A 27,220-nucleotide genomic window follows, 5' to 3' on the forward strand; every position below is an offset into this window, starting at 1 on the left:
AAGCAGATTCCTAGTTCTGCCTCTTGTGCTGCACAGTTACTCCCACACCCTGGGAGATACAGGAACTGCTTAAGGAATTGCAGGGTCACGGCAGGATTGCACTTCCCTGCCTCCATCTGCTGCCCTTCAGAGCTTTGCACAGATGTATTAAAATTCCTCTCCAGGCAATCTTTGCTGTATGCAACAATTTCAACTGCAAACACTCACCCGTCACATGTCAAGTGCCTATGCCTAATGCCTGAAAGGATTTAAGATGAGCATTACAAGCAATGTACATTTCAGTCACTTTTAACCTTCGTGAAGTGGATTTAATCCACAGATCTATGCTGGAAAGCAACACTCACAGTAAAAGCAATTTCCACTTTTGCACTGCCAAGCTGTAGCAATGCATCAATGGTCAGGCCCAGCCCATTCAAAGCATCCCACCTCCACTCAGAGAGTAAGCAGAACAGCTCAGACCAAGACCAGAATGCCCAGATAATAGAAAATGTTGCAACAAAGTCAAAGGCAACACACCAGACAATGAATACTGCCCTACCAACGACTGAGTACACTCCTAACACCTGCACCAGAAGCTTTCATGGCTGCAACCAACAGCTCCTGTAGTGTAACAGGACTGTATAATCTACAGAAAAGAATGTTCTGTTTTCACGTTTCCAGTATTTACTGGCAGAACAGGATTAAAGCTCAACTAGCAAACAAACAGTATGGGCTCCTGGCAGTTAGTGAGTGCTATTAGCACTGGACACAGCCTTCCCAGCTCTGGCTGGCTAAGGACCAGATGTGCAGCAAGCTGACCCCTCAGCTGTTATTTCTGTAGCTAAACTGCATTTGCACCTGTGATACAAAATCTCAGGCACCACAAGACTCCCAGTTAACTGGGACATTTGTTGCTTCATACACAAAGGGACACTGTCAGAAGTAACCAGTGTTCAAAGCTCTTAGTCTGGGCAGGGCTGAACAACTTCAGGCCTTCACTCATCACCTGGCATATCAGCTGAAGCAGCAAGTGCTCACTTAGAACATAATCAGAGGCCATCCAGACTGCAGGGTGGGCTGGTAGGTCTGAAATTTCACAAACTTGTACTATAAATAGTTTTTACTTTTCTTTGTACAGTAGTAAGCATCATGAAGTTACCAGGAATTCAATTGGAGTCCTCATGCTTCTCAGTAGCTGCTTTGTCATTACCTCAAATTCATGGCACAAATGGAGAGACAGTGAGAACAGGGAGACTGTGCCAAGGATGGGATTAATCCTTTTGCAACCATTTTGCAAATACTCTGCAGCAGTTGTGCAAAACTTGGAATGGCTTTTCAGCAACTGTTTATACTCTGGGTGCAAGCACCCACACTACAGCTCCCTACAATCACCAGAGCACTCTAGAAATCAGAAGTTGTCCATAAAGTGAGCATTTAAGCAGCCTTGTGACCAAGTCCACAAGTATGAAGCTCACTCCACCATTCCATGGACTGCATTCCAGTTCTCAGCATGTACAACAGTACATGCATGTCACATTGCAGTCATACCACAAGATGGTGTTTTTGGAAAAGTTTATTTGGTAATTACACAATATTTTAAATTCTCCAAAATACATCTTACTAGATCCCTACAAAAGAAATCTAAATAAGTACAACAGTATCAAATTAAATTTGTTGCAACAAATATTAAATATTTACTTCCACTGATATATACATACAAAATGCCACACAATGAGCTTGTTTACCCTTGGAATGTATGCTGCCTTCCAGCAGTTATGCTCCATCTCCATTATCCTCCAGTTCCACAACACGAAGACCCAATATTAACACTTTGTACATCCTTTATTATAGGCAAAAATAAAGAGTTTGTTTTTGTTGTTTTTTTGAGGGGAGGGTTAACAGAAATTAACCCTCTGTAATCTCACAGCTGTGGTAGCTTGTCTACTGGGGTATCAAACTTGAAGTCTGCTGGGAAAAGATCTGGAGCTCGAGGATAGATCAGCCTGTATGACTGTCTAATTGTAACATCAGCCACACCAGCAATATCACCAATTTCTACAACAAAAAGCAGAGAAGTGGTTAGTTTTTACTTTTGCCATTTGTATTCAAGAAACCAGCAAGCATAACTTGTCAAGAGCCTCTGGACACTTGCTTCACTTGCACCTCCCCCAAAAGCCCGTTAGAAATGGTTTTAACTGCAGTGACTAATATTTTGGATACGTAAGTCTGTCTTATGTGCCACAGCTCAGCTTAACCTATAAATTGTGGAATAACAAACTTCAAGTTGGACGAGGGCTAAGAGCATAAAAGTGATTAGAAACATTTACTACACATGACCACCAATATTTTAACAAATCATCAACTTCTGGATCTTCATTTTTATGCTTTGATTAAATATAAGCAAAAACAAGCAAAAAAACTGAGTCACAAACAAAAACTGATACCGTCAGTTAAGAATGAAATACATTTACTTTAAAATGCACCAAGTAATAAGGCAGAGGCACACAGCACTGTCTAACAAGCTGAGGGAACACTTGTTTGAGATGCACAGAAACTTAAATTTATTCAAGAGTTAGTCAAGTCAGGAATTGAAACCTTAAACTGCATGAGAGCCTTTAGCAATGTCTGAAAACCTGGAGCAGTGTGGAGTCATGGTGTCCATGGCAAGCAGCTGTATTTTAATTATCACTCTTAAGAGATCAAATCCAGTAGCTCACAACCAGCAAGGATGAAGGTACTGAACTTCCTGGCCTCCAGATCACTCACAGGCCCAGGAAAGTGCCAACAGGATAAAAGCTCCAGGGACATAAGCAGTTACAAAAGCAGAACAAAACACCACAACCTGACAGATAAAAGCTATTCTTTATCCAAAAGGAATGCTCCATTAAAAAATTGCTACATTTTCAACATTTCTGATCTGGACAACTCAGTGGAGCACTTGCATCCATTTCTCACATCAAGTTCCACCCCCTGAAGCCTAAGCAAACTTCTTTCCCCAGACATTGCTGCCCTGTAGCTTCATTCCCTTGAGTCCTTGGGGCTGATCCACGCTGCCCTGCGGCTCAAGAGCCCTGACCTCTTTACTGGCTCCCCACAGGCAGTGTAGGATGGCAAGGTTTGCTGTGGACCTGCTGGTAGGGTTACCAGCACATCCACAGCAAACCTTGCCATCCCACAGTTTCCATCTTTACCAGGCTCACAGTAAGTCAAGAATCATGTACTAATGCAGGCGATTGCCTGACTGCAGGAATGATTAAAGATTCAATGTAATCCAAAGCCGAAGTGCTCCCTGCAACTGCCACCAAGCTCCTGTTTGGAATATTTTAGAGCAGCAAAATGGATACACGAACATATTAGCATAGGTGAATTTAAATTATTATGCTCATATGAATGCACCAGTCCATTGCATTCAAGAATCCAACTCCTAATACCAGAAGAAAATGAACTCAGTTTACACTGAGTGTAGCCAATTACTCCATGTTCATTCTGGGGACTGAGAGGTCCTGGTTTGGTCCTTGCTCTATGCTGTTAGAATGGAGCTTATCACTGTTTGCACAGACCTCAATCCAAGTTTTACAGCAATACTGAAGTTTCTTTCAAGGAGGAAGACATGGCAAACTAAAAACAAACCAAAACATACCAAAAAAAGTCAAGTTTTACCTTTTTGTGTCCTTTTCTCTGAAGAAGCCTGTGATGCCATGTAAATAGCTGCAGCTGCTACAGAGATAGGGCTTCTTCCAGGAACCAAGTCTAATTCCACAGCTTTACGGGCAATATGTGTTGCTGCCATTTGTACTTGTTTGGGAAGACCCAAATTAGAACAGAATCGTGACATGAAGTCGCCAGTTGTAATCAAATCAACACTGGTTTCCAGAGCTTTCAAAATAAGTTTAAAACACCGGCCTATTTCTTTCTTTGAAATCCGGGACACTGCACATATTTCTGAAAAAAGAGTATAAATTAAATCTTAGGTTTCACAGCATTTGTTCCTCCCAAAATAATCGAACTTGATTCTCAGTATATTAAGTCTCACAAAGAGAGCCAATGTCCTGAAGGCCACCATCACTTAATAAGCTCTGACCATTAGTGAAAATTCAGTCAGTGCACATTTATCATAAGGTGCTAATTAATACAGCTAGTATTAGTAATAGTATGGGAAATTTGGTACTCAATGATAGAGAATTGTACCTCTGTCAGGGAAAAGCTGCACAAATTTACTACAAAACTGCTGGTTCAAATTCAGTTACAACAGTCTCCACCATCCTCTAATAAAAGCAATGCCTTTTAAGTTTCAACACCCAAAATAACTTTCAAATGCCAAAACCCCCATGCCCTAGAGCCTACTCCGTAAATATAACGAATTCCCACAGACCCTTCTACCCTTCCCTATAAGGTGAGCTACAGCTGAGAACAATTTGACAAAGTCCAGGAACAAGAAAACCAACCTCCTACAGTGACAGTAACTAAACCTTTCCTGCATAGCAAAATTGAATCTGTATCACTGAAAACTTACCTTTAAATGTTCTTGGAACACCCTCTTGCCTACAGGCTATGTAGAGACAAGCAGAAGCAATAGCATCATTACTTCTCCCCTTCAGGCTCTTTTGCTCATACACTTGCTTGAATAAATTATTTGTTCGATCCTTCAACGCAAGAAGATGAAATTTAATTAACTCTAGGCCATTTAATTAGCAGCAATATCAAAAATTCATGTGCTCATTATATTATGCTAACTAAGTCAATGCCAGAACAATTTAAGGAAGGGAGACATGAACTTACAACTATATTTCTAGGGAGGTTGATTCTGTCTGCCATGTTCGTAATTTCTTTAAAAGCATTCATCATCGCACGATCAGAGCTGCTCATAGTTCTGCGATTTTGGTACTTTGAATTCCCAAATTCATCAAAACTTGCTGCACCTGTGCCCTGAAAAGAAAAATTTGTATCATCAATAATACAAGCAACTAAGCAATTTCCTCCTCACTTCAAGAGCAAACATCTTCCAGCTTTATACATTTTAATTCAAGGCATCAGTTCCAACAGTTGTGCAAATAAACAACACTGAAAGTAACTCACTCAATCGAGCATTGTTCCACATAAGTTCTACACTTTGCACCTCAAATCATGAATTGCATCCCAGAGACCATGGATTACACAGGGCTTTTTCTTCCCTTACATAACAGTAGTTACAGAGTCAAAAAGAGAAAGATTATATATAGACAATGTGTACATCTCAATACTCCTGTCACCAGTGCTGAAGTCCAGGATGATATTCTGTGCAACGCTGGTGTGTCCTTTAGGCTGCATCTGTGGCAGACAGGCAAGTCAGGAAAAACAATTTTATGGTCAGCTGGAGACCAGTTGTTACAATGATAACCATCTTAGTGAAGGCATGGGCAAAGAGAACACACAAACCAATGAGCCAGTCAAACCCAACTTGATACAGTGCCTGTTAGAGGCTGCCAGCCTCAATCAGAAAATGTAAATATCCATGTATTTTGACTTCATGGGAAAATCACTGGCCTCTTAAAAGAAAGCTTGAGTCTTCAGAGAATTAAGAGCCTCACACTCAACCTGGCAACTTCAAAACAAGCTTCCAAGATACAATTTTGCTTGCAATTTGTTAGTGCAAATTGCATGCTTCTATTCAATAGGCAAATTTGTCCGGCCAAGAGGGTCTAAAATGTTTACAGCTTTCAATGTGCCAGCAGTCCAAAACAAGTCTTAACCAAATAATGCCATGTCAGATTAGTGATAGCTGATAACGACATGTCCTGTAGGAGAAGAGCAATTTATATTGTCTACATACGTGTTCGCTCTCACAGCATGCAAGGGGCTCCAAATTCTTTCAGATGGAAACCACTTCTTCACAATTCCATCATGTGTAAAAACATGGATTTCCTGAACCTGCAAGCATTTATTCCTTGCTGGTACCTTCAAACAATTTACCTGGGGTGGGTGGGGCATCCAACTTTCACTACAGACATATTTGGCCATTTAAACAAACCACGGCAGACACCAACTACCACACTGTCATTTTGCCAAAACCAGTAAACATAAAGCATAAAGTCTTGATCTGTGACTGACTGACAATCTAGTTAAGCACTTGCACACAGAGTTCTCAAATTGAATACCCAGCAATGGATCAAGATGTCCAGGCTATACAAAGTGGGGTAAAGACACAGCGAACAAAGCATAGAATGTCCTGGCATCACCTTTTCCTTCTCAGCTGCCCAGTTTCTTCATTCCTGACCCATGTTCTTGGGAATTGCCCTTCTATTTTTACACAGACTATAACTCTATACTCTCTAAGGTGCACTTCTGCATTTAACACGTTTTCTGACAGTAGTAACACTCGCTCTGGACCATTCACTCACACTGTTCCCCTGCCCATGCCCAAGGCCTCAATGACACCCCACTTCCAGCAGCCCCAGTGGATCCCTCCCTGCTGAGACACCATCTGTGGTGCTCACACACCTTGACTCACTGTGGCAACTGAAGACTTCTGCACAGAACCCTCCTCACAAGTCTCCCCAGCTCCTTCAACAGGTCTCTACAACAGATTCCAGAACCCTTTCTGGCTTTTTCCTACTACTCCAAACATCCTTTAATACAAAATAAGCACCCAGACGTAATCCTGCCACCAACACAATGGAGGGCTGCTCCAAAGACAATCCTACATCCTTGGCTGGACAATCAACTCCAACTATTCAAAGTTCCCAGTAAGATGAAAAGCTAAACGAAGAGCAAGAATAAAGTACAACAGACTTCAGGTCACAAGGAGCAATACTAGGCCTTCCATTCAAAAATTATGCCAGAACCTCCCTTGGCCCAAAGTATACAGAAGTCTCAGGTCAAAAGATTCCTTGCTGGCATTCAGTCATACCCCTGTACCCTGCAGTGTGTTACATTTTGTTTATCATGGCCTCATAGACCAGTGTTATGCACAAATGCTTACATGGAACTGCATGAGCTCAAACTCTTCTAGATGCCAGAAGAGTGAGCACAAACAACAGCAAGTCCCCAGGTCTAGTCAGGCTTCATATCAGAGATTAATCTACCAGGAAATACTGATCTGTCCTGGAGCCAGCAAGGATTCCTGTTCATCACAGGGATGTTCCCTGGTCTGCTGGTTAAGGAGAACAAAAAAAAAATAAAATTTTTAAAGCCACATCTATTAGGTACCGTGAAGTGAAACTAGACACGGATTTTACCCTGCTGATGTGAGCCCTCTTCAAGAGCATGCCCAATATACAACTCACAACTATAAAAAGGTGGAAAACTCTCTTCCACCTAATATGCTTACAAAAACCACAGAAATTCTCCCTGCATTTCTTATTTAAATGCACCATCTACTTTCCTTCTGAAGCTTTGAGGGACAATGCTTTGTTGATTTCAGCCCTTGACAACCATGTTAGGAGTTCCTTTCCCTTCATGGAAAAAGACAGAACCCACAGTTTTATTTGAAATGAAATTGACTTTATGAAACATGTGGTTCACTGTTGTGGCCTTTTAAACAGAACAGAAACCTCATGGATATAATCCTGGAAACACCCTTCAAGGTAACTAAAGTGAAAAAGAGCAGCCAAGTAAACAGTGACAATCTCTGAAGGGGCTCAGTGGAGGTCAGACTTAGAGCGCTGGCATTCAACAGCTTTGTACCCCAGTATTTCTCTACAGCAGCAAAAAGTATAAGTATGACCACTATCATCCACATCACTGATTTGTGGTTAACCACAGCACCAAGGCATGACCCCAAACCCAGCAGTCTTCTTGCCCAGTACAACCAGCTCATATGGATCAGTTTGATGGATTCTGATTTTTCAATCATCAGCCTCTGATACTGTCTCATTGCTTATCAATGCAGCACTTCCAGATTCAGGCCATGCAGTTTAACAAAAGCCAGATTTCTTTCAGAGATATCTGATCAAAGGATAGGTATTCTATGCCAAGAGATTGCATTACATCTTTGTTCAACCAATATAAATTCTCTTGGAATTGCAGTTATTACAAAAAAACACAAATAATTAACTAGCAAAGGTGACAAAAGACATCTTCCACAAGATAAAAAACAAAACTAACAGTTTGCTTTTTGACACCTAGAAGAGAGCTCCCTGTATCAAAACAAAACTAAAAGCTGCTTGTTCAGTTATTGTCTTTAATTTTATGTTAGAATTTTAGAAATAACTATATAATGTTCTGGCAATCAAGTCACAATGTGACATCTCACCATGCCTCCAACTGATCTGCATTGTAATCAGATCAACTGCAGCACACAGTATCTCATTTCAGAGTTCCAGTTCTGCACCAGTATCCTGAAGACCTGCCTATGGAATTCAAACCACTTCCACCACCACCAACTATGCTATTCACCCTCCTCTTCACAGGCAAATTAATCTTTCTTGCAGCACAGGCTGCTGCCTCAGACAGATGGGTTCCTTAAGCATTAAAACCAATTAGGAATTAATCCCTCTGCACAGGCAGACCAGCTAACACATACAGACCACACACCCCTGCAGGAAGGGGCCCCAGAGCACCACCTCCTGCCTCCCCAGAGGAAAGAGAGACAAACCATTTTGTGAAGCAGAACTGACCCTCTTCCTCTACTCTTACAAAGCAATACTGTTGTAACTGGCTGAGACTCCATTTCCACCTTCATCCCCAGGAATCTACAACAGATCTTTCTCTTCTCTTTTGGATTTCCCACAACACAGGTGGTGTTTTAGGGGTTTTTCTGGTGGGGGTGTTTTAGCAAGGGTGGAGGAGGTCAGCTGTGAAGATTTTATTATCTGCAGTCCTACCTCAAGCAGAAAGAAAGAGCCCTGGTCCTGTCCCATATGAAAGGTTAAAGCCATCTCTGGCACACAAATATGGGGTCCACTCCAGGCCATTCTAAAACCTGCTGTTAGCTGGGAAGTTAATAATCTTAACTTGCTTCATTCTCTGGAATTCACAACAGTTGTTCTGTACTCTGTCAGGTACTACTTACCCTCTTCAAGACCACACCAATTTCACCCTTGCTCAACCACTGTATCTACTGTTCAACCACTGTGTCTATCTAGGTCAATCCACATCCTAACCTACTGCCAGCAGGGACTTCAGATGACTGCTTGAGAAATGTAATACTTCCTTGCTTTAAACTTCATGCCCTTTCTGCACTGACAACACATTTCTTCAGCATCTTCTGATAAAAGCCATTCACTTCCTTCCAAACGACTGAAAAAAAAAAACCAGCTCCTAATACAGAGCTCACATCAAGGAACTGACAACACAGAGCTCCTGCTTACCAGCAAGACAAACACAGGAACTCCTGTGCAGAAAACATCCTGGTTTGTTAAAGGGACTCTCAATCTCCCACAGAAAATAATGCACCTCTTTTACAGTTTTTCCCTGTGCAAATAAAGTATCCACAGCTGGACTGACCGCCCCCTCTACAAACCCAAACACAATCCTGGCAGCTTCAGCACTTTTTACTCAGTTCTCATAGGTTAAATGAGACTCTAAAACTAAACCACACTAACACTCTCATCCTGTCTTTATGGAATGGCACTCTCTGCTACAGCAAGTTTGCTCCTGCCTATTCCGGGATGTTCTGGTTCACAGCAAAACTTTCATTAGTTGAATGTCCAGCTCTGAAAGGTTTAGTTTTCATGGGCAAACAAACTTTTCATAGAGGTTTGTGTGTGTCTTTAATTGTCTCACTAAGGTTGCTACCCCTCTTTATTCTGAACTAGGATCTAAACCTCCAGAGGGAAGGGGGTTAACAGCACAAGTCACTGATCACCTGGACACAAAATCTATCCTTAGCTGAAATGTCTTTTGTCTTTTCCAACACGCAGGTTCTAAAGGAGTTCAGGTCATTCTACTGACTGAATCAAACTGAGCTCCCAGAAACAAACCTTGTATTTACACAGGCCAGAGTGAGAAACAATGTGAACCTGAAGCAAACAGCCCATTTCTCCATCTGATCTTTATCACAGCTTACCAAATCAGCAACAGAAGTCCAAGCCCTCTGAACTACAATCTTTCTGATCCTATATAGGTGGCATTAGAATTTATGCACTTCATCCTAGCAACATCACTGGGACAAAAACTCCTGAGAAAACACATAAATCAGCAAAATGTTTTTAATCAGCAACTGCACCCCTTTTCATTAAACATTCAGGAAATCCACAAAAAATAATTCAGATCTTGCAGTAAAAAAATGAAGAAGAAAGTACAATTAAAACTTACCTAGGTCACTACTTCATTAAAGGGAATGCATTTGTGCGACTAGTCCTGCTTGCTCTCAGAAGAAACAGCAGGGTATGATAGCACCACAAAATTTCAACCCAAGCATAGACTGAATACTTTCCTTTAGGGCACTCACACCATGAAAGAATTCTACATTTAGTGCTTTAACATTAATTGAAAGAACATGTAAAATGTGAGATCTGCAGGTCTCCAATATGAATCTGATACAAATATTACTACCAAAAAAAAAAAAATGGCAGCACTAGCTATCGAGATCTCAATATTAATTTCAGACTTTGACTTGCCAAGTCAAAGTATACTTCTTTTAAAATTGCAACATCAGCTTTCCTATTTATAGCAACATATCAAAGGGTAGCAAGTAACCCCACAGCACTGCAAACTTTTTGGTTTTTTTTGTTTTTTTTTTTTTTTTTCAAAGGTTGGCCTTTTCCTTCTATCCCCAGGAAAGGGCCACATTTTATACACTGTTGAAACGTGCAACTTTGGTTCAGGTGAAAATCTGTTCAAAAATACACATATATAGTTTCTCTACGGACATACAATCTGGTACTTGAAATAAAAAGACTGAGCAAAATTTCCTATTTCCAGTGTTACCTTGCCAATCATTGTACTCAAGTCACCATCACTGAGCAAAGGATTCTGGGTATCCCCAACTCGAGATGGGTCTTTGGTTGCTTTGTCATTGCTGAACGTTCTCCACTCCGACCCCACGTCTATGACCCGGTCACCTGAGAACACAAGGCAACACAAAGTCTGCATTGATAATAGTGCATGAAAACATTAAGCCAGGCATCTGAGCTCTGCACTGTGAGGAGGCAGTCCGCTGGCATTCCCAAACACAACTGGCAGGACAACAAAACAGAATGTTCAGGATCTACAATGGGAAAAAAAGTGCAGTTAGAGCTGTACAGAAGACATAAATAACTAAAGAAACGCATCCAGAAACCAGGAATTATCACCTTTATGGATAATCCATTAAGAACATCATGGCACTTCCAATACATAAAAGGAATCAAGATCTCTATTTCAAGCTGAAGTCAGGACTGCCTGTGGATTGTTCTCAATGAGTCAGTTGTTGTAACTTAACAAGTTCTATCACACTTGCCATGTGTTAATAATGCACATATGAATCACCTATCATGCACAGTCCCATCAAGCTATAGTGAATTACTTCTCTTGAATAATTTCCAGGTCCTTTGTACTCTCAATTTTGTACCTTCTAACCCACCATTGATGACATTTTGCAGTTCAATTTTTGTTCTTGAAGACAGTTGTGACCCCTGCCCAAATTCATGATGCCTGACAGTATCAACATAAAATATATATACTCAACTACTTTTTCTTAGACACAATCAACCCTGTTATTACTAGAAGATTTTCAGTATCAATTCGGAATAAACAGGAAAAGCATCACATTTTCTGAACAAAACAACTTTCCTTGCAGTCCTCTCTTAAATTCACATTCACCTAAACTTCTCCTACAGAAACTTACCAGTTTGAGAAATAATTCTCACCAACATTCTGATGCAGGCAAAAGCCCTGCAGTAAACACAACAATAGAAACTTGGGTTGGGGAGGAAACACAAAACACAAACCCCAGCCCCAAACCCAGCACAGTTCATTGTTTTCACACATCTGATAAAAGCTGCATCGCAAAGGTGTTGCCTCCAGAGCAATACTACAGAATTTTTAAGAACACGTGTACAAAAGAACACTTTTCTTAGTGTTCTGCAGTAAAGCAGAACACAACTCAGAAGAACTTCAGAATAATTGGTACCCTTAGCTAAACCTGAGGAAAAATTCACCACCTTTATCAATGTTTAAGTTTGTTGTGAGAGGAATGTCTGTAAAAAAAGTATCATTGACTGCACAGTTTACAATATGGAAGTCTTAGAACGAAATCACAAAGCTGGTTTAACCTGGTGAAAACAGACAGAAAAAAGCACACTGCAAACAAAAGATCTGAAGCTGGAGAAAACACAGAAGTGATGCGACTGCAGAATTCCCTGGGGAATACAAGGGGACTCTATTCTGACAGAATAACTCAATTTTTAACATAAAATTATGCAAGGATAATTGCATAATTGAAATTGAAAGCTGTGAACCCCCAAAGAAATTGCTACAACAAAGAAGACTATCTTTAGGTTAAAGGTGTTCTCATCAATATCTGTCAGACCTGCTCATAACTATGGATCCACCTTTATTTACTGCTCTAATAAAAACCAAGAAGGTGAAGGGGAAAAAAACAACCACAAAAAGCTACAGGGTTACAGATAGGATAAATCTGTGCTGTCTTTTACTCTTTCTGCTACAAAGGTCAACCCCCACACCCTTGGCAAGCTTGAATTTGCAGACAGTGTGCTCCTCTGACTCCTGGACTCTCTGTAAATATTTGATTCAGTAATGCTCCTTCTATGGCCCAGCAGTAACTTTACTTTTAGACAAAACCCCAATACTGTTTACAGCATCTAAAAAAAGCAAAATGTACTTAAAATTCTGGCATGGTATAAATAGAACACTGAGTACAGAGCAATGATGTAATATTTTTCCACACAAGTGGGAATGACCTAAATGACTCACTCAGGGATCTGCCTCTTGTGAGTTATGAACCATTCCTGCTCTAACTAAAAAAGTTCTACATCACTGTCTGCTTTGATAAACACATCACGAACAGAAGATTGAGACTACTATGTCAGAGCAAGAAAAGATTAGGTAGAACAAATCACTGAATATAAAGCATTTATCTAATTAAGATGTAATATGTAAATATCTGTTTTGCCAAGAAATCTGCTACTACAGAAAAGCAGTTTTTCTGTATACTGTCAGTGTCACTGAAAATATACAGAAATCCAAGGCAGTACATTCCATCTTTCAAAAAAAAGTGTGACACAGGCTAGAAGTATTAATGAAAATGGAACAAATAAGCCCACAGGTTTCCATAGATGGAAAACATATTCAGCTACAGGCATGATTAGCTGGATTATCCCATTCAACAAGAAACCAAAAGAAACAAAATGCAGCATTTATTATCTTTAATTCTTCACTACATAAAAACCACTTTAGAACTGTGGTATTAGTACAGATGCAATTAAGCCCCACACTAAATGGTCAAAGCAAAACTTTAAAATACTAAGTTTAGTCTTAGAAAAAGCAGTGTAAGAAAGCCTTGAAAATTGGTCCTGAATTAAAGGTTAAGTTCTAAACTGAATTTGCTAGGTCATATCCTACTGACTGGCTTTCCTAAACAAGCTGGAATAAGGGTCCAACAGTCCAACATGAGAGTAAAAAAAATCTCCCAACAAGTACACTATACAGTTGTCTCTGCTTTCTCACATTCTAAAACTGCAGCTAGCATAGGAGTGGCCACATATCCATTGGCTACTTCCTTTTGAACAAAAGGGCTTCACTAGATACAGTCACATTAGATACTCCTTTATTTGATTTTCCTCTTAACAGATGAGTTCACCTCCTCTGAAATACATACAAAAATAACAGTTTATAGAACCAAATCCTTGTGAAATGCATCTCCAGACTGATATCCCAAAGCATCTTTCTGAACAGATTCATTTTTCTCCACTGCTCCATTTCTTTTCATAAACGACTCTTCAAGTATTCAGTTTCTCTTTAAAATACAGTCTAACAGACTAACACACAGGCTCCAGTACAAGCACATACTGCCAACTTCCCTGGTCAGTAACCAAATTCAGGTTACTCATCATCTGAAAAGCTCATTTAGTAAAACGCAGAAGTGCTACTCAGAATGAAAAACCTCAGGCTAAGGTTACTTTTCTTCACAACTGACACATGGAAAGAGCATGTGCTACAGAAATGCAAGACCAAACTCAGGTCAGAATTTTGAGCAGTTTAGTTTGAAATATCTGGACATCAAAACTTATGTGTGTTTACTCCTCACCTAAAAATAAAGTGGTATCTCAGAGGAAAATATTTTCAGTCAAAAAGTCCTGAGTTTTCACTTACATATTTGCAGAGAAATAATACCAACTATTTTAATGTTGCACTCCACTTGCAGTAGCTGACAAAACATATGTATTTTCTTCTCCTTCTGCATTTTGCATTATCTGCTACAAGAAGACAAGATAGCTTAAAACTGAAGATTTCTAACCAAAACAAGAAATATGATGACATTCATGAGCAATGTAATTTCCATATCCAGTCTTGAAACACTTCTGAGAAGGCATGTTCTTAAGTTCTTTTCAGAGGAGCTCTAATGTTAGTTGCACATTGCATTAAGTTCTGCATATTATTAACTAATATTTTAATTTTAACATAAACACAGTATGAAAAGTTGACTTGCACTCTGAAGTCCCAAAATACCTACTGTTAGTAGAGAATGCTTCATTCTCACAGTTAGTTAAGGAAACTGCTGCCATCTAGTGAGCACATATATTATACTTTTAATTAAAAGTATTTTACAATGCCAAATTTAAATATAAATATATATAAATATAGGATTACACTTAAGCTTCAGTCAGCTCCTTATTAAGCAGAGCAAGGGGGTGCTGTGATAAGCAACAGTGAAAAAATTAAGGTGCAGGCTACAAGCTGGGGAGAATAATGAAGACATGAAACTGCACAGAGCCCAGCTGAACACAGTCGATCAAGCTTCAGCTCTCAAGATTCTCCTAACTCCTAAATCACTTCTACAACCTTCTTCTGGACTTGCTCCAGCAAGTCTCGCTCTTTCTGGTACAGAGAAACCCAGAGCTAGACACAGTACTCCAGGTGTATCTACTCCACATTCTATTTATTAGCTTACATATGGCCCCATGTGGTAGCACAAAAACTATTTTTCAGCCTTAGAACTTCTATTAAGGACCAGATTACCACTGAATAAACTCATGGGGATGGGAAAAAAAAATCTACAAACACATAATTTTACAGTCACCACTTTTTCAACAAAATTTCCAGCCCTTAGTAAGACATTAGTATTCGTTGTAAAAGTTATCTTCTTTTCAATGAATTGCCACCACCACAAGTTTATCATCACAACCAGCAACACCAGTCTATTCACAAGACAGTTAAAACAACTAAAGCAGGCTTTCAGATGGCTAAGCAAAACAGCAAAACCCCCACAAGCAAACAAAAAAAGCCACCGATGATTTTAACTAGTTGCCAGACATCAACAGCATCACACCCGTACCAAAAGGCAACTATGGATTGAAACAGACAGTACCACACCGCAGGCAAATGACTGCTACAAGAACAAAGGCTTACCAGCTCCCTCATATCAAAATGATGACAAATCTAAAAGGACTTACAGGCTTTCTAAGCCATCAGCTTGCATAATAATTTTGGAAGAAGCAAATGAGAGTAGAAATGCTAATGATCAGGTGGACAAGTCTGGCCAACTGAAGTTACACCTCCCCAAGACTTGAGGCCTTTAAAAGATTAACGGTTCAAATACTTGTGAAGGATGCTCCAAACTACAGAACCTCAACTAAAAATGTTGTGCCTGATCTATTCTACATCACAATATTTGAGACTCTTTTTCCATCAGAGGAGTTTATACTGTTTCCAGCCCTTATTTGCCTGTCAGCCTGGTAAGGAAGCCAGTTGAGAATCACTCTCTAAATAGCATGATTCAAAATGTTACTGTTACTAGAAAAATCTAGTACTTCACCTAATGGAAGCATTAATGGCCCTCAAATACCTTGCTTGGGTCACTAGCCAAAAACCCACTAATTAGAAAGCTTCCTCCATCCTCCAAGAAGTGTCATGCTAAGAGCAGTGCTTATTACAAAGCCTGACAAAAGATGCTCACTTTTAACATCTAAAGTCTGTTTCCACTCTTACAGGCATTACTGCTGAACACCTAGAAGCATCACCCTTTGCCTTTAAAGCTGAAAAGGGTTAGAATTAAAACAGACTATTTGAAATGTGGCTGAGAAAGGCAAGCAGGTTACTTTATACAGGAAATTTATAATATGAATAAAGTATCTCTGAATTGTCATGCAAGAATCAACTATTCAGAATGTCTTTAAGCATCAGTATCCTTTATAATTAGTTTTCCTCTGAATGCATAGTCTTTTCCCAAGGACCAACTTTTGTCAGACACTTTTTAGTAGTCTGGACACCAAGCATGTAAAGGCTGCTAACATACATCCATAACTGAAGATTTTCTGCCTACTTTTTAAGCAATACTTTGAATAAAGAATTAGTATTTTAAAGATTGACAATACTTGCAGAAAGGAATAATATTAAATAATAATATTAAATATTAAAATGTTTTTCCCTATTAATGTAACTGCCCTCTACTGGATGCAAGTCAGAAGTACTTAAGCACCTTCCCCACTTACTGGATACTATAAACAGCTGGGAAAAAAAAGGTTTCTTTGGTTTTCAGAAAAAACAAGCAGCTATACAGAAGCAAGCAATCTTATCCCTAATAACACATCCTGAGTAATGAACCAGCCAGTTGAGAGGCAATTGTGAAACCCCTTCCTACTTGTGTATTATACTGCCAAGAAAAAAAAAAACCCTGTACTATAGTCAAATCTCACCTATTCTTCATAGACCACATTTGAATTTACAATGCACTATTTTTATCTCAAACTTGTCAGAAGTATCAGCCCTCAGACAGATTTTTGTTATCAGCCTTTATACTGACAACAGGGTATTGAATATTTTTCCCTAAAATTCTTCAACTGAACACCCAGGTATACACAGAATACAGCAGAAATGTCTGAATATTGGTCAAAATTTGATTCAATGCTTTAACAAGCTGATACGTGTCCAAGGATCCTCATCAGCTGGAGACAGACTTCTGCTTTTTAAATCAAAGAAGGCTCCCCAAAACACATCCACAGAGGAGCACTGTTCCTCTCAGCCACACCTGCCTAGTGAAGCAGAGCTAACTAGTTAATCACTTACTACATAGTGAAAATAAATTCCTCACTGCTTAATTTCTGCACACTAAGGCAACATTTAATGAAGCTATCTATATAGAAGTTTAAGGAATGTCTTCAAAAGGTATTCCTAACCTGGGGTATTCCTTATACCTGAGATACTACATCGCAGTACATGCCACCAGACTTGCTCTTATCCTCCTCTGAAATTCACATCACCATCTTGCAATATCAAGAAAATTCAGTGCTTTGTCTTCCACTTTCACTCTGCTTTCTTCAGCCTCTTCTGGCCTATGAGCCGATTCCCAGTCTTTTTTACCGCCTCTAAGGTAGTAAGCAAAATATTTGCCTGTCAAGAAAGAGGATTTACCAGCCTTCTGTTTCTGAACAACATGCTTGTCCCCCACCAACCCTGTCTGGAGAATGAGATATGGTGAATGTTTTAAATGAACACAGAACTAAGCCCTAAGAACTCTGTCCATGAACTCTCCCACCAGCCCATGAGCCCTTACTGTAGCACATAGCTTACTATGACTGGAGAAAAACAGGGAAAATAAAACACTATTCTTGTCACAGCAAATAAACCTGGACAGAGCTGTTAAGTTGTTTCAAATGCATGTCAATCCAGACTAATATCAAAATTTCCTGGATTATTATAATTTAGGTCTCCAAGTGCCTTTCAAGCAAAAAGCAATTCGCAGAAGGAAAAGTTAACAATTTGGAAATAATTACCATGAAAAGACAGAACACAAACTAACCCACAAAAAGTAATAATAAAAAGGCAGATGAGAGGTTTTAGTATAATGAAGCAGTATTTTGAAACAATAATATTCTCAACACCAGCTTCAGTCATAACATTACAAGATTAAATTATTTTAATACTGCATAGAAAAACACCAGTTTATTTAGAACACATGGAAAATACTGTGCAAAAAAACCCAGCATACTAGATTTAACTTAAATTTCAATCTTATTGAGATTAAGAATAAAACCTCTAAGTAGAAAACAACTTTGATAAAAAACCTTTCTCAAAAATCCCTTTAAAAAGTAGTACTTGCAACATACAGCTCTGCCTAAAATATGGAATCCAACTGATAAAAGAGATCAGCTCCTCTGTGTCCTAGCCTCCTGCTCTCCCAAAATTTTCTACTGCTTTACCATTTCAACTGCACACCTGATAAATACAAGATTCCCAGAAAATTGATTACAAACCTGAAAACTATCTATGCACCAGCTATTTTATCCTACAATAGTTTAACATATACAAAGTCTTACACTATTTCAATAAATATGCAACTTCAGTACTTTACCATAGCAAGCAAGAAAAACATCAAATGCAAATACTCTTAGTTAAGTCAAAGACTATTAGCTCTATCTATAGCTAAACTGCACATACACACACTTTAAAAAAACCCCAAAAAAAAAGTGAACTCACACCAGTATGTACTTTATAGCAGTAAAGCAAGAGCACAAATTCAGCATTTACAATTTACACCAGCAGTGCTCTGCAGACACTAAAAATCAATATTTTTAAATAAATCTGTAGCATTTCTTTGGCTCCACAGCATATTGATTTTTGCATGAGGGGGGTTAACTATTCTAAATGATCCCCTTCACTGAAAGATCCCAGTAACTTCTAGTCCATCCCAAACTATATTTTCAGTGGGCTCTGCTCACATGTGACTGTGACGCATGCAAGCCCTGAAAACTTCTCCATGTAAAAACAGGAAATGAAATCACTACTCTCTTAAGGGGAACACGTCTCATGGAATCCGCCACAAATACAGAAAAGTTGCATTTGGAACACGCGAAATCTAAATTTTGTCTTCACTCCTTTGAAACATCCCTACTTCACAAGCACGTCCAGAAAACAGGCATCAAGGATTGGATCTGCTTTACACCTTCTCTAAATTTCTTATCAGACCAGGTGAGAAAATATTTAGTGCTCACACTTCTCTTTGGTCACTTCTCTTCAATTACTTAACCTCACCCTATTTAATTGGTTTTCCAAATTACCCATCTAAGGAATTGCTAAAAAGTTGAAGGAATGCAACACAAAATGAGAACATTCAGCAGAATGCTGTTAAAACCTTTTGGTGAGAAATGCACAGAATGCTTACCTAATAAACATTTTTTATCCTACCAGTAATGTAGGCAGTAATCTACACTAAGACAACTGCAAACACATATTAAAAACTAAATTCAGAAACAGTTTCTACTAATATTCTAATGATCCTGCTCATTGAAACTGCTAACATTTTGAACTAAAGAATTCACCAATGCTATTAATTCAGAAAAAAACAGGATAAACGCTTCAGGAAAGAATTCCTTGTGACTAGGTAACAGAAGGTACATGAATTGAGACTTTTGACTATCTCCAAGTTCCAAAAAATTACATTAATGAAGATAAAGCTTTTCCTCTTCTTCCAATACCAGAACTATCTTAAAAGTTATTAACTGATCAAGATGGGCTTTTCTAACTTTTGCTCAATTTCATGACAGCCACACAAAACTGAACACGCACCAAACTATTTTTAAGCAGTAACTTAAAAGCTTATGATCATATTTCAGTAGGAAATACTGCTGTGGATATTTGAATTTTTAACCAGCAAATTTATTCTAATTAATTGACCTTTATCAGAATTAATGCAATTTAAATCTGCCCTTCTTTTTAACAAAGCAGTTATAAGCCTTCCTTTAGAGGTTTTAAACAGTTTCATAATTTTAAAGAAAACCGGTACTCAAGTTTAAATGTTTTAACATTCAGTTTAACAATTTATGTGGAAGTTTGCTTTTGCATAAAAAGACATATTTTAGTTGCTTGGCTAAACTAGTACTATATTCACCACAAATTCCTTAACTTTCAGGTTTTTATGAAAATTTTTAAATTCAGCAAGGCTAAACAAAACCAGCACAGTCTAGGAAAGAGGGATATAAACAATTTGAAATAATTAGCACCACTGAATGAATCACACAAACATGCACCCTCAAGGAGGATTTTTTCACACAATGGCCTAAAACAAATTAACAGAAATCAATGAAGTTTAAAGGATGATCACAATATAAGCTTGGAGAGTTTCCCATGATAAAAGGAATAAAGACATATAGGTATATGTAAGATACATAAGGTATGTGTAAGATGCTCATCCTAGAAAAGATACATAAAAATGTATATGAAGCAAGCTCTATAGCAACTTCCTCTTTTGCATTCAAACAAAAGACAATGCTTAACAGGCCTTTCATTTTAAATATTCCATTATACTTAAAAATACAGTTTAGTTTATGGAAGCTACTGCTACACAACCCAAGTAAAAGAGCTCCACAAAATTCCAGTGGGAAAACTTAGGATAGCCTTAAAAGCCTCAGGAGAAGTGATTAACAAGCACACATGCCGGCAACCATATAAAGATAAATCTTTCAGGGCAGAAGATAGCCTGTAGCTACTGGGAAACTGAAGTTGTTTGGGGTTTGGTTTTATGCTATGTTGGTTTTTTTTTCCTTATAAGCAAGTTATTCCACAGAGAGCTTTTGTACGATCTCTTATACTTTCCTTAATGAAAGAAGAGTCATGAATGAAGGCAGAATATGGGACTAGACAGGACTAAACAGCACAATACACTAATTCATATTACAGCACATTTTAAATTTTCAGTCTTTAAAGAGAGTTTGATTATTTTCATAGTGCAGTAAGTTACCAGAAGACAGGCTATTCAGAGCAGTAAGCTTTTAGCAAACGGACAATCACAAAAGAACCTAAGCCCCACACAGAAAACCAAAAACAAACACCCCATCAAACCTACCACTCACACTTGGACATCAAGAGGGCAGAAACCTACACACACCATTTAGGTTACACGGCAATTCATAAAAATACAAATAATTACTTACCTACTACTAGCCCACACTCAGAACAAATCATATCACCAGCTCTGTAGTCCTCCACTAAAATGGAATCTGGATGATTTGGGCAAGTCACCCTCGGAAGTACATCCAAACTAAGAAACAAATGACAAGTATTCATTACTATTAAACAAGCAGGTCGCATATCAAAAGCAAAAGAGTTCCTTGATGATAAGAAAACTTCAGTAATACAGCATTTAGGGATTTAAATTACAGGATATTAACTTGATTACCTAAGCTGCACTTTTTATTTGAATGCTGTAACACTACAATTGACAATCAAGACTTTAGATCAACTTAAATTCCAATTTTCTTATAATGTATCTTGTACCAAAATCACTTCAAATCAAAACATTAAAAATCTATATAACAGACTTGCTTAAATGCAGTATAACTCAAACTACTGCTAAATGAAGTTTCCCAAGAAGTTAGTGGCAATTTCTTTATTCCAAACAAGCATTTTTATTCCATCTACTAAGAACAATATTATTTACCAGGTTCTTAACTCGGGAAGTAGTGCACATACAACACGTATGCTTGCAAAACTCCCAATTCAAACACTGGTTTATTTTAAAGTATTTGAACAATAAATTCCATTTTAAATTAAGCAATTAATAGCAAAATCTAAAAAAATAATCAGCTTCTAAGGCAATTATATGACAAGAAGTTCTGAAAACAGGGATCTCTTTCACACCCATGGATCTTTAAGAACTACAGCTTCCCATAAAGCATTAGCATTATTTAATGCAACAGCTTTTAGTTACTGACTAAAGTAACAACCAATTGCTTCTAACCAAACGTTTTAAAAGTAAATACTTCATATTAACAACAGTTACATAGTTCTACTAAAACAAATTATTTAAAAATTGTAATAAAAGGTGTTTACAATTAGGATCCATGTATTTCACAAAGCCATTTTGCTCAAAGTTAAGAGCACAAGAGTACAGAAGTTTGATCTCAAATAATTTATCATGACTATTAACTTCCATCACATTAAACCAAAAAACAATTTGTAATCCATTCAGTTGTAAAAAATTTCCCAATAGAATTACTCTGAATTACCCATTTGCCACTGTTATTTTTGTCATTATTTCAACTTAACCTATACTTCCCATCTTAATTTTCATTTTTTAGATATTTCTGATGAGTCTAGAATACAAAAAACCCAAACATTTTAATCCACTGACTGTTCACAAAAACGTCTGCAACCTGAAACCAAAACTGAAAATCAACATAACTATTAATATTAAAACCTCCAGAAAGCACTTGTCAACACAAGATCTTCAGATGTAAATTATGTTCAAAACAGTACATGAAAGCTCTTTAAACTACTTTCCTTCTATTCCCAGCCACAAGTTTCATATGACAACACTGTTGACAAAGCATTCACAATCATCTGACATTTGGCGTTACATAAAAGGCTGTGACACACCAAGCAAAAGGAAAAAAAAAAATCCAGACACTCCAAAGAATACCAACCATGGTTTGTTTCACGCTTTACCTTCATAAAACATTGCAGAAATTAGTATTCCCATCCTATTTAACTCGGTTTATCTACCTACACATATATATTGTATTCCTTGCAATGGGTTCAATTTATTAAGCCACCTACGCGCAAGGAAAATGCAAGGCACGTATGTAAAGGCCCATCTCAGCAAATAACTCCCGAGACGCAGCAAGATTACTCGGAAGCACTTCCTAGATGCTAGGACAGGTTTAGCAGGAGTTACAGAGTCACTCCAGTCTGCTCCGTGGGTCTTTCTGACTAGAAAGAAAACTCGGCACGTCTCCAGGAGACAAGAATTCAGAACCCGAAACCCCTCTGGGCACCGACTAGTGCCGGTACGGATTTAGGGTGGGAGCCTAAAAGCAGTCTCCAGGCCCCGATAAGGTGGAGTCAGGCCAGGGAGCCGCTGGGCTCACGGCAGCGCTGAGCAGGAGGGCACGGGGGCCGCAGCAGTCGGTGCCGGCCGAGGGACACGGCGGGACGAGCCCGGTACCACCTCAGGCACGACCCGGCCAACCCACAGCCGCGCTCGGGGGACAGACCGGGCCGAGCCGCCGTCCGCACCGAGCTGCGGCTGACAAGGAGCCCGGCACTCAGGTCATAAATCCCCCAAAAAACTCGGCATCTCCTCAGAGCGCTGCCCAGCAGTAGCGACACGAATAAGACGCGAAGGTGGCGAGCTCGACCCCTCAGAGGCCGCTCAGCCGGGGGCCGCCCGGCCCGGCCCGGCCCGCACCAACAGGCGCGGGCGTCTTGAGGCCCGACCGCCCGCCGCCCTGAGGAACGGCTCCGACAGACAGGACACCGGAGAGGGGCCGGTGCACCGTGCACTGCGAGAGCCGCGCTGAAACGGCAGCACCGGGGCCGGGCAAGAGCGGCGATGGCCGCCGGTCAGTCCCCAGGCGGTGGCGGGGGCGCCGCAGCCATCTTCTGTGCGTGCCGCGGATGGGAGCGATGTCGCAGCAGCTCCCTCTCCTCCCTCGGGGCCCCCGCGCCCAGACCGCCCCCGTACCGGCTGGTGGACGCCATGTCAGCGGTGCTGCAGCGGCGCCGGAAATCGCGCGGCCGAGCGGCCCCTGTGATTAAATCCCGAGAGCGGCGGGCGGGGCCGCCGAGCGCTCCTACGGGTGCCGCGAAGGGGCGGGCGCACGGTGCCCGTGCCCGGCGGCGCTGTGCGGCTGCGGGCCCGCGGACACGGGTAGAACCTTCCCCTCGGCCCGGGCAGCCCACAGACCCCCCGTACAGAGCCCACCGTGCCGGCCCCGGGGCGTGGCTCCGGCGCAGCTGCTCCTGTGCATGCTCCGGCAGTTCCGTGAGTTCCCACAGAAGACAGGCGTGAGCAGAACTGCCCCAAGTTTGCACAGAAGTACATGGGCTACAACACGTTCTCGGCTCTGGAACTGAGCAGAGACCAACTCCCAGAAAGGGGAAGAGAAATTTAGTTCTTCCTTCCTGCCATAGCCTGCCGCAGCTGCTGTGGTTTGGCAGTGGGCTGAGGAATGGCGAGGAGAAAGAACCGGGCGCTTCTCCGGGCAGGGCCCGGCGGTGCCGGGCCGGCTGTGACTCGGCCGGCTGCGGCAAGCGGGCCGTGCTCGCCCGCTCGGGCTGGCTGAAGCGAACACAAAGCCCCCGCTGGTTCCTGGGGGCTTCCCTTCTTCCGCCGCACACCTGCATGGTGGGATCAGCTCCCCTTCTGTCTCTCCCCCTCGCATCCAGCTTGGCAGAGAGCATCAGGCCTAAGAGGAGGAAAAACTAGAAAAACTGGTCTTTGTAAGACCAAAGCCCTTCAGCACTGGACTCGAGTCCTGGTTTTCACTGCCCAAGAGTTTATCTGTATGCGAAATCAGTTTGTAGAATGTGCAGCAACAACTGCTTTTCAAGCCTAAAATATAAAACAGTGGAAAATAAATTTATTCCTTTAGAATGAGCCTCCCCGCACTGAAAGAGGATAAATGGGACAGGAAGGCCTATACATTGTGTAAAGTGTCATTAATGCTTTAAAGTGATCATTATTGAAGTCTCTCAACAGTTATAAATTTGCTATCTATTTATTAATCAGATACACAAGACTTTTCACACCAGTTAAACTCATGTCTCCACTATATAACAAGAATATTTTTCAATTTACTAGCTTAAAGGAAGAAATCCACTGTGGTTGAAAAGATCTCTAATACTTGATAAAACTGAGTCAAAATAATTATCACACAACCTCCAAACACTTCTCTACCAACTGCAGTTCTATTTGCTGGTTGAAAATGGGCAGGTTTAAACTTGACAGCAAATTCCTTAGGCTAAAATAAATAGAAACCTTTTGGAATATAAGAAAGCTGAACTATTAGAAAACAAAGATGCTGAGATACAAACGTAAAACTTTTTTTCCACTTTCAATAATATTTTTTGGAAATGCTCGGTAAACCCAAAAGATGAAAGAGTAATGAAAAACAAATCACTGTAACTGTTGGTTGAATACAGCACATGATATAAGGTTTCTCCATAACCTCTGAAATATGGATGGAGCAATGACTGCAGTAGATGTGCCTCATCACCACAATGGGTCCCTTCAAGCTTTCCAGGTTTGTCTTGGTTTCTCCTGCATTCTGTTCTACAAAAAAATGTTCCACTGGCAACCATTGCCAACCCTCCTAAGCCTATTCTCATTAACTTAGAATTGAAAGAATTTCATTTTCACCATAGAAGGACAGTGATTTTCAGATATATTGCAAAACTATAATAGATATATAATGATTTTTTAATTCCTTGTCTGCAGCAATTTTTCAAGTAGCAGACAAAAAATGTAGTTGATGTGGCAGATGGAAGTATCACTATTAATACACTCTGTCAACAGATCATTTTAATAATACACAAAGTTTACCTTGCTATCCCCAGCTGTTCTTTCCCATCACTGTAGTCACAACAATAATCCTATTTTAAAACTTGCTTCAATGGTCATTCTGGAGTTTCTCAAAATTTCACACCAAGTTGCTCATGCTGGTTACTGTCAGTACTAAAAGTATTTAATTAAACTGCAATTCTTGCATTGCTAATATTACCAGCATCATTTCAACAATAATGCAGTGAGATATTCAGACTCTTTTGCAAACACAATGAACAGTACATTAATGAAAACAAATCACTGGTTCTTATTTGTATGTCTAAAGGATCTTTGTAATGGTTTTTTGATTTATTATGTAGTTCAATAGTCTGTTGCAATCTCAGTTCTTGCAACATCACAGCTCTCCAGTGCAACTTGTAAACAGATTGTAAACTTCTTGTAAAATAGAGTGTAGGTTTCACACAAATTTAGTGTCTAAAAAGTGGTTTATCTTGGAATCTAATATAGGAATTTTAAAATTAAATTAATTCTGAAATTTCAGCTAAGTAAATCTAATTACTGAATTGATTTTTCTACACAAAGACTACACACCACTTTCAAAATACCAGCCAACCATCTTCTGGTGAGTGGCTGTGCATCTGGGGAATGGCTGTGCAAGACAGCTACAAAGACTGTGGAACTCCCTGCTACTGGACTCCCAAAAGCCCAAGACTAAGAAGTATCAATGAAAATACCTAGCAGCTCTTCTCTCAGGCCAGTTTCCGTACCTTTTTTTAGGTCCTGGCCATGATTACAGTCTCATGGAACTCAGTTAAGAGTCCAGCTATGTGATCACAGAATGAGTAAAATGCTGGCAAAACAAGTCAGTGAATTTGTTCAGGCTTTGCACCATAAGAGCTGTGTCATTGTTTAAGACCAGCTGTTCACTCACCCACCACCCCAGACTGGTGAAATGGGGAGAAGAATCAAAAGTAAAACCTGTAGTTTGAGATATAAAACAGTTTAATAATTGAAACAAAGTAAAAAAGAACAATAATAGTAAATAATAATAATGATAACAAAAAGGATTTTAAAAAAGAAAAACAAGTAATGCACAATGCAGTTGCTTACCAGCCCCTGACTGATGGCAGACCCCGTTCCTGAAGCCCCGGTCGGCTCCCCCTTGCTGCTAGCTCCCCAGCTGATGTACTGGCCATGATATTCCATGGTGTGTATCCATTGGCCAGATTGGGTCACTTGTCCAGCTACGTTCCCTCACAGCTTTTTTAGTTTTTTGTTCCTCCTTACTGGCAGAGCAGCAGACACAAAAAAGTCTTTGATTTAGGATAAATGCAACTTTGCAACAACCAAAAAACATCAGTGTGTTATCAACCTTATTCCCATGCTGAATCCAAAACACAGCACTGTACCAGGTACTGAGAATAAAATTAATTCTATCCCATCTGAAGCCAGGACAGCCTGTGAGAAGAACAGAGAAAGACCATGGAGGACATAGCCCACAGCCTTAAAAAGTCACCTGCCTGGATTGCTTCCGATAGTGGGAAACCCATGCACAGATGAAAAGATTGCAGAAAGAAGTGAAAAAGGAGGTAGCTAGAAAGGAATTCTTCATATTGACTTCTTTTGAAGTAAGTCCTTCATCTACTGTGCTTGAAACCAAGCTAGTTGAGCTCTATAGAACAGCATTATGACCACCTGCATGGCCCCCTAGATCTAAAGAGTTTGAAGTTTGGTGTGATATTGCCAATGTCGTAATATGGAAAGAAACATAATGACACAAATAATTACTTCACTGTACATCTGATTATAAAGGAGCCTCTAAAGTAAATTTTGCTTTGTAGATTCATCCATGTAATAAATACAAGGTAGCCGTAAGTAAAT

General features: G+C 39.8%; 1 protein-coding gene and 1 long non-coding RNA gene across 3 annotated transcripts; one reads left to right on the forward strand and one right to left on the reverse strand.

Moving 5' to 3' along the window:
• Nucleotides 1-1,534: 1,534 nt before the first annotated feature.
• GTF2B (general transcription factor IIB) lies at nucleotides 1,535-26,661 on the reverse strand. 2 transcript variants are annotated; one of them, XM_030279126.4, is made up of 7 exons: nucleotides 26,450-26,661; nucleotides 20,988-21,094; nucleotides 10,828-10,961; nucleotides 4,759-4,905; nucleotides 4,493-4,622; nucleotides 3,640-3,921; nucleotides 1,535-2,034 (listed from the first exon to the last, which is right to left on the reverse strand). In XM_030279126.4, exons 1-7 carry the CDS (start codon nucleotides 26,533-26,535, stop codon nucleotides 1,901-1,903), a joined length of 1,020 nt encoding a protein of 339 aa, XP_030134986.3. In that variant the 5' UTR covers nucleotides 26,536-26,661; the 3' UTR covers nucleotides 1,535-1,900. The 2 variants fall into 2 exon arrangements, with proteins under 2 accessions (XP_030134986.3, XP_002195495.1); XM_002195459.7 differs by lacking the exon at nucleotides 26,450-26,661 and adding an exon at nucleotides 23,519-23,676.
• Nucleotides 2,959-3,420, forward strand: LOC140684670 (uncharacterized). The gene is made up of 2 exons (XR_012057289.1): nucleotides 2,959-3,094; nucleotides 3,191-3,420. It is a non-coding gene; the product is annotated as an uncharacterized lncRNA (long non-coding RNA).
• Nucleotides 26,662-27,220: the final 559 nt, after the last annotated feature.

Source organism: Taeniopygia guttata, chromosome 8 (assembly GCF_048771995.1).
Source record: "Taeniopygia guttata chromosome 8, bTaeGut7.mat, whole genome shotgun sequence".
Classification (NCBI taxonomy): domain Eukaryota; kingdom Metazoa; phylum Chordata; class Aves; order Passeriformes; family Estrildidae; genus Taeniopygia; species Taeniopygia guttata.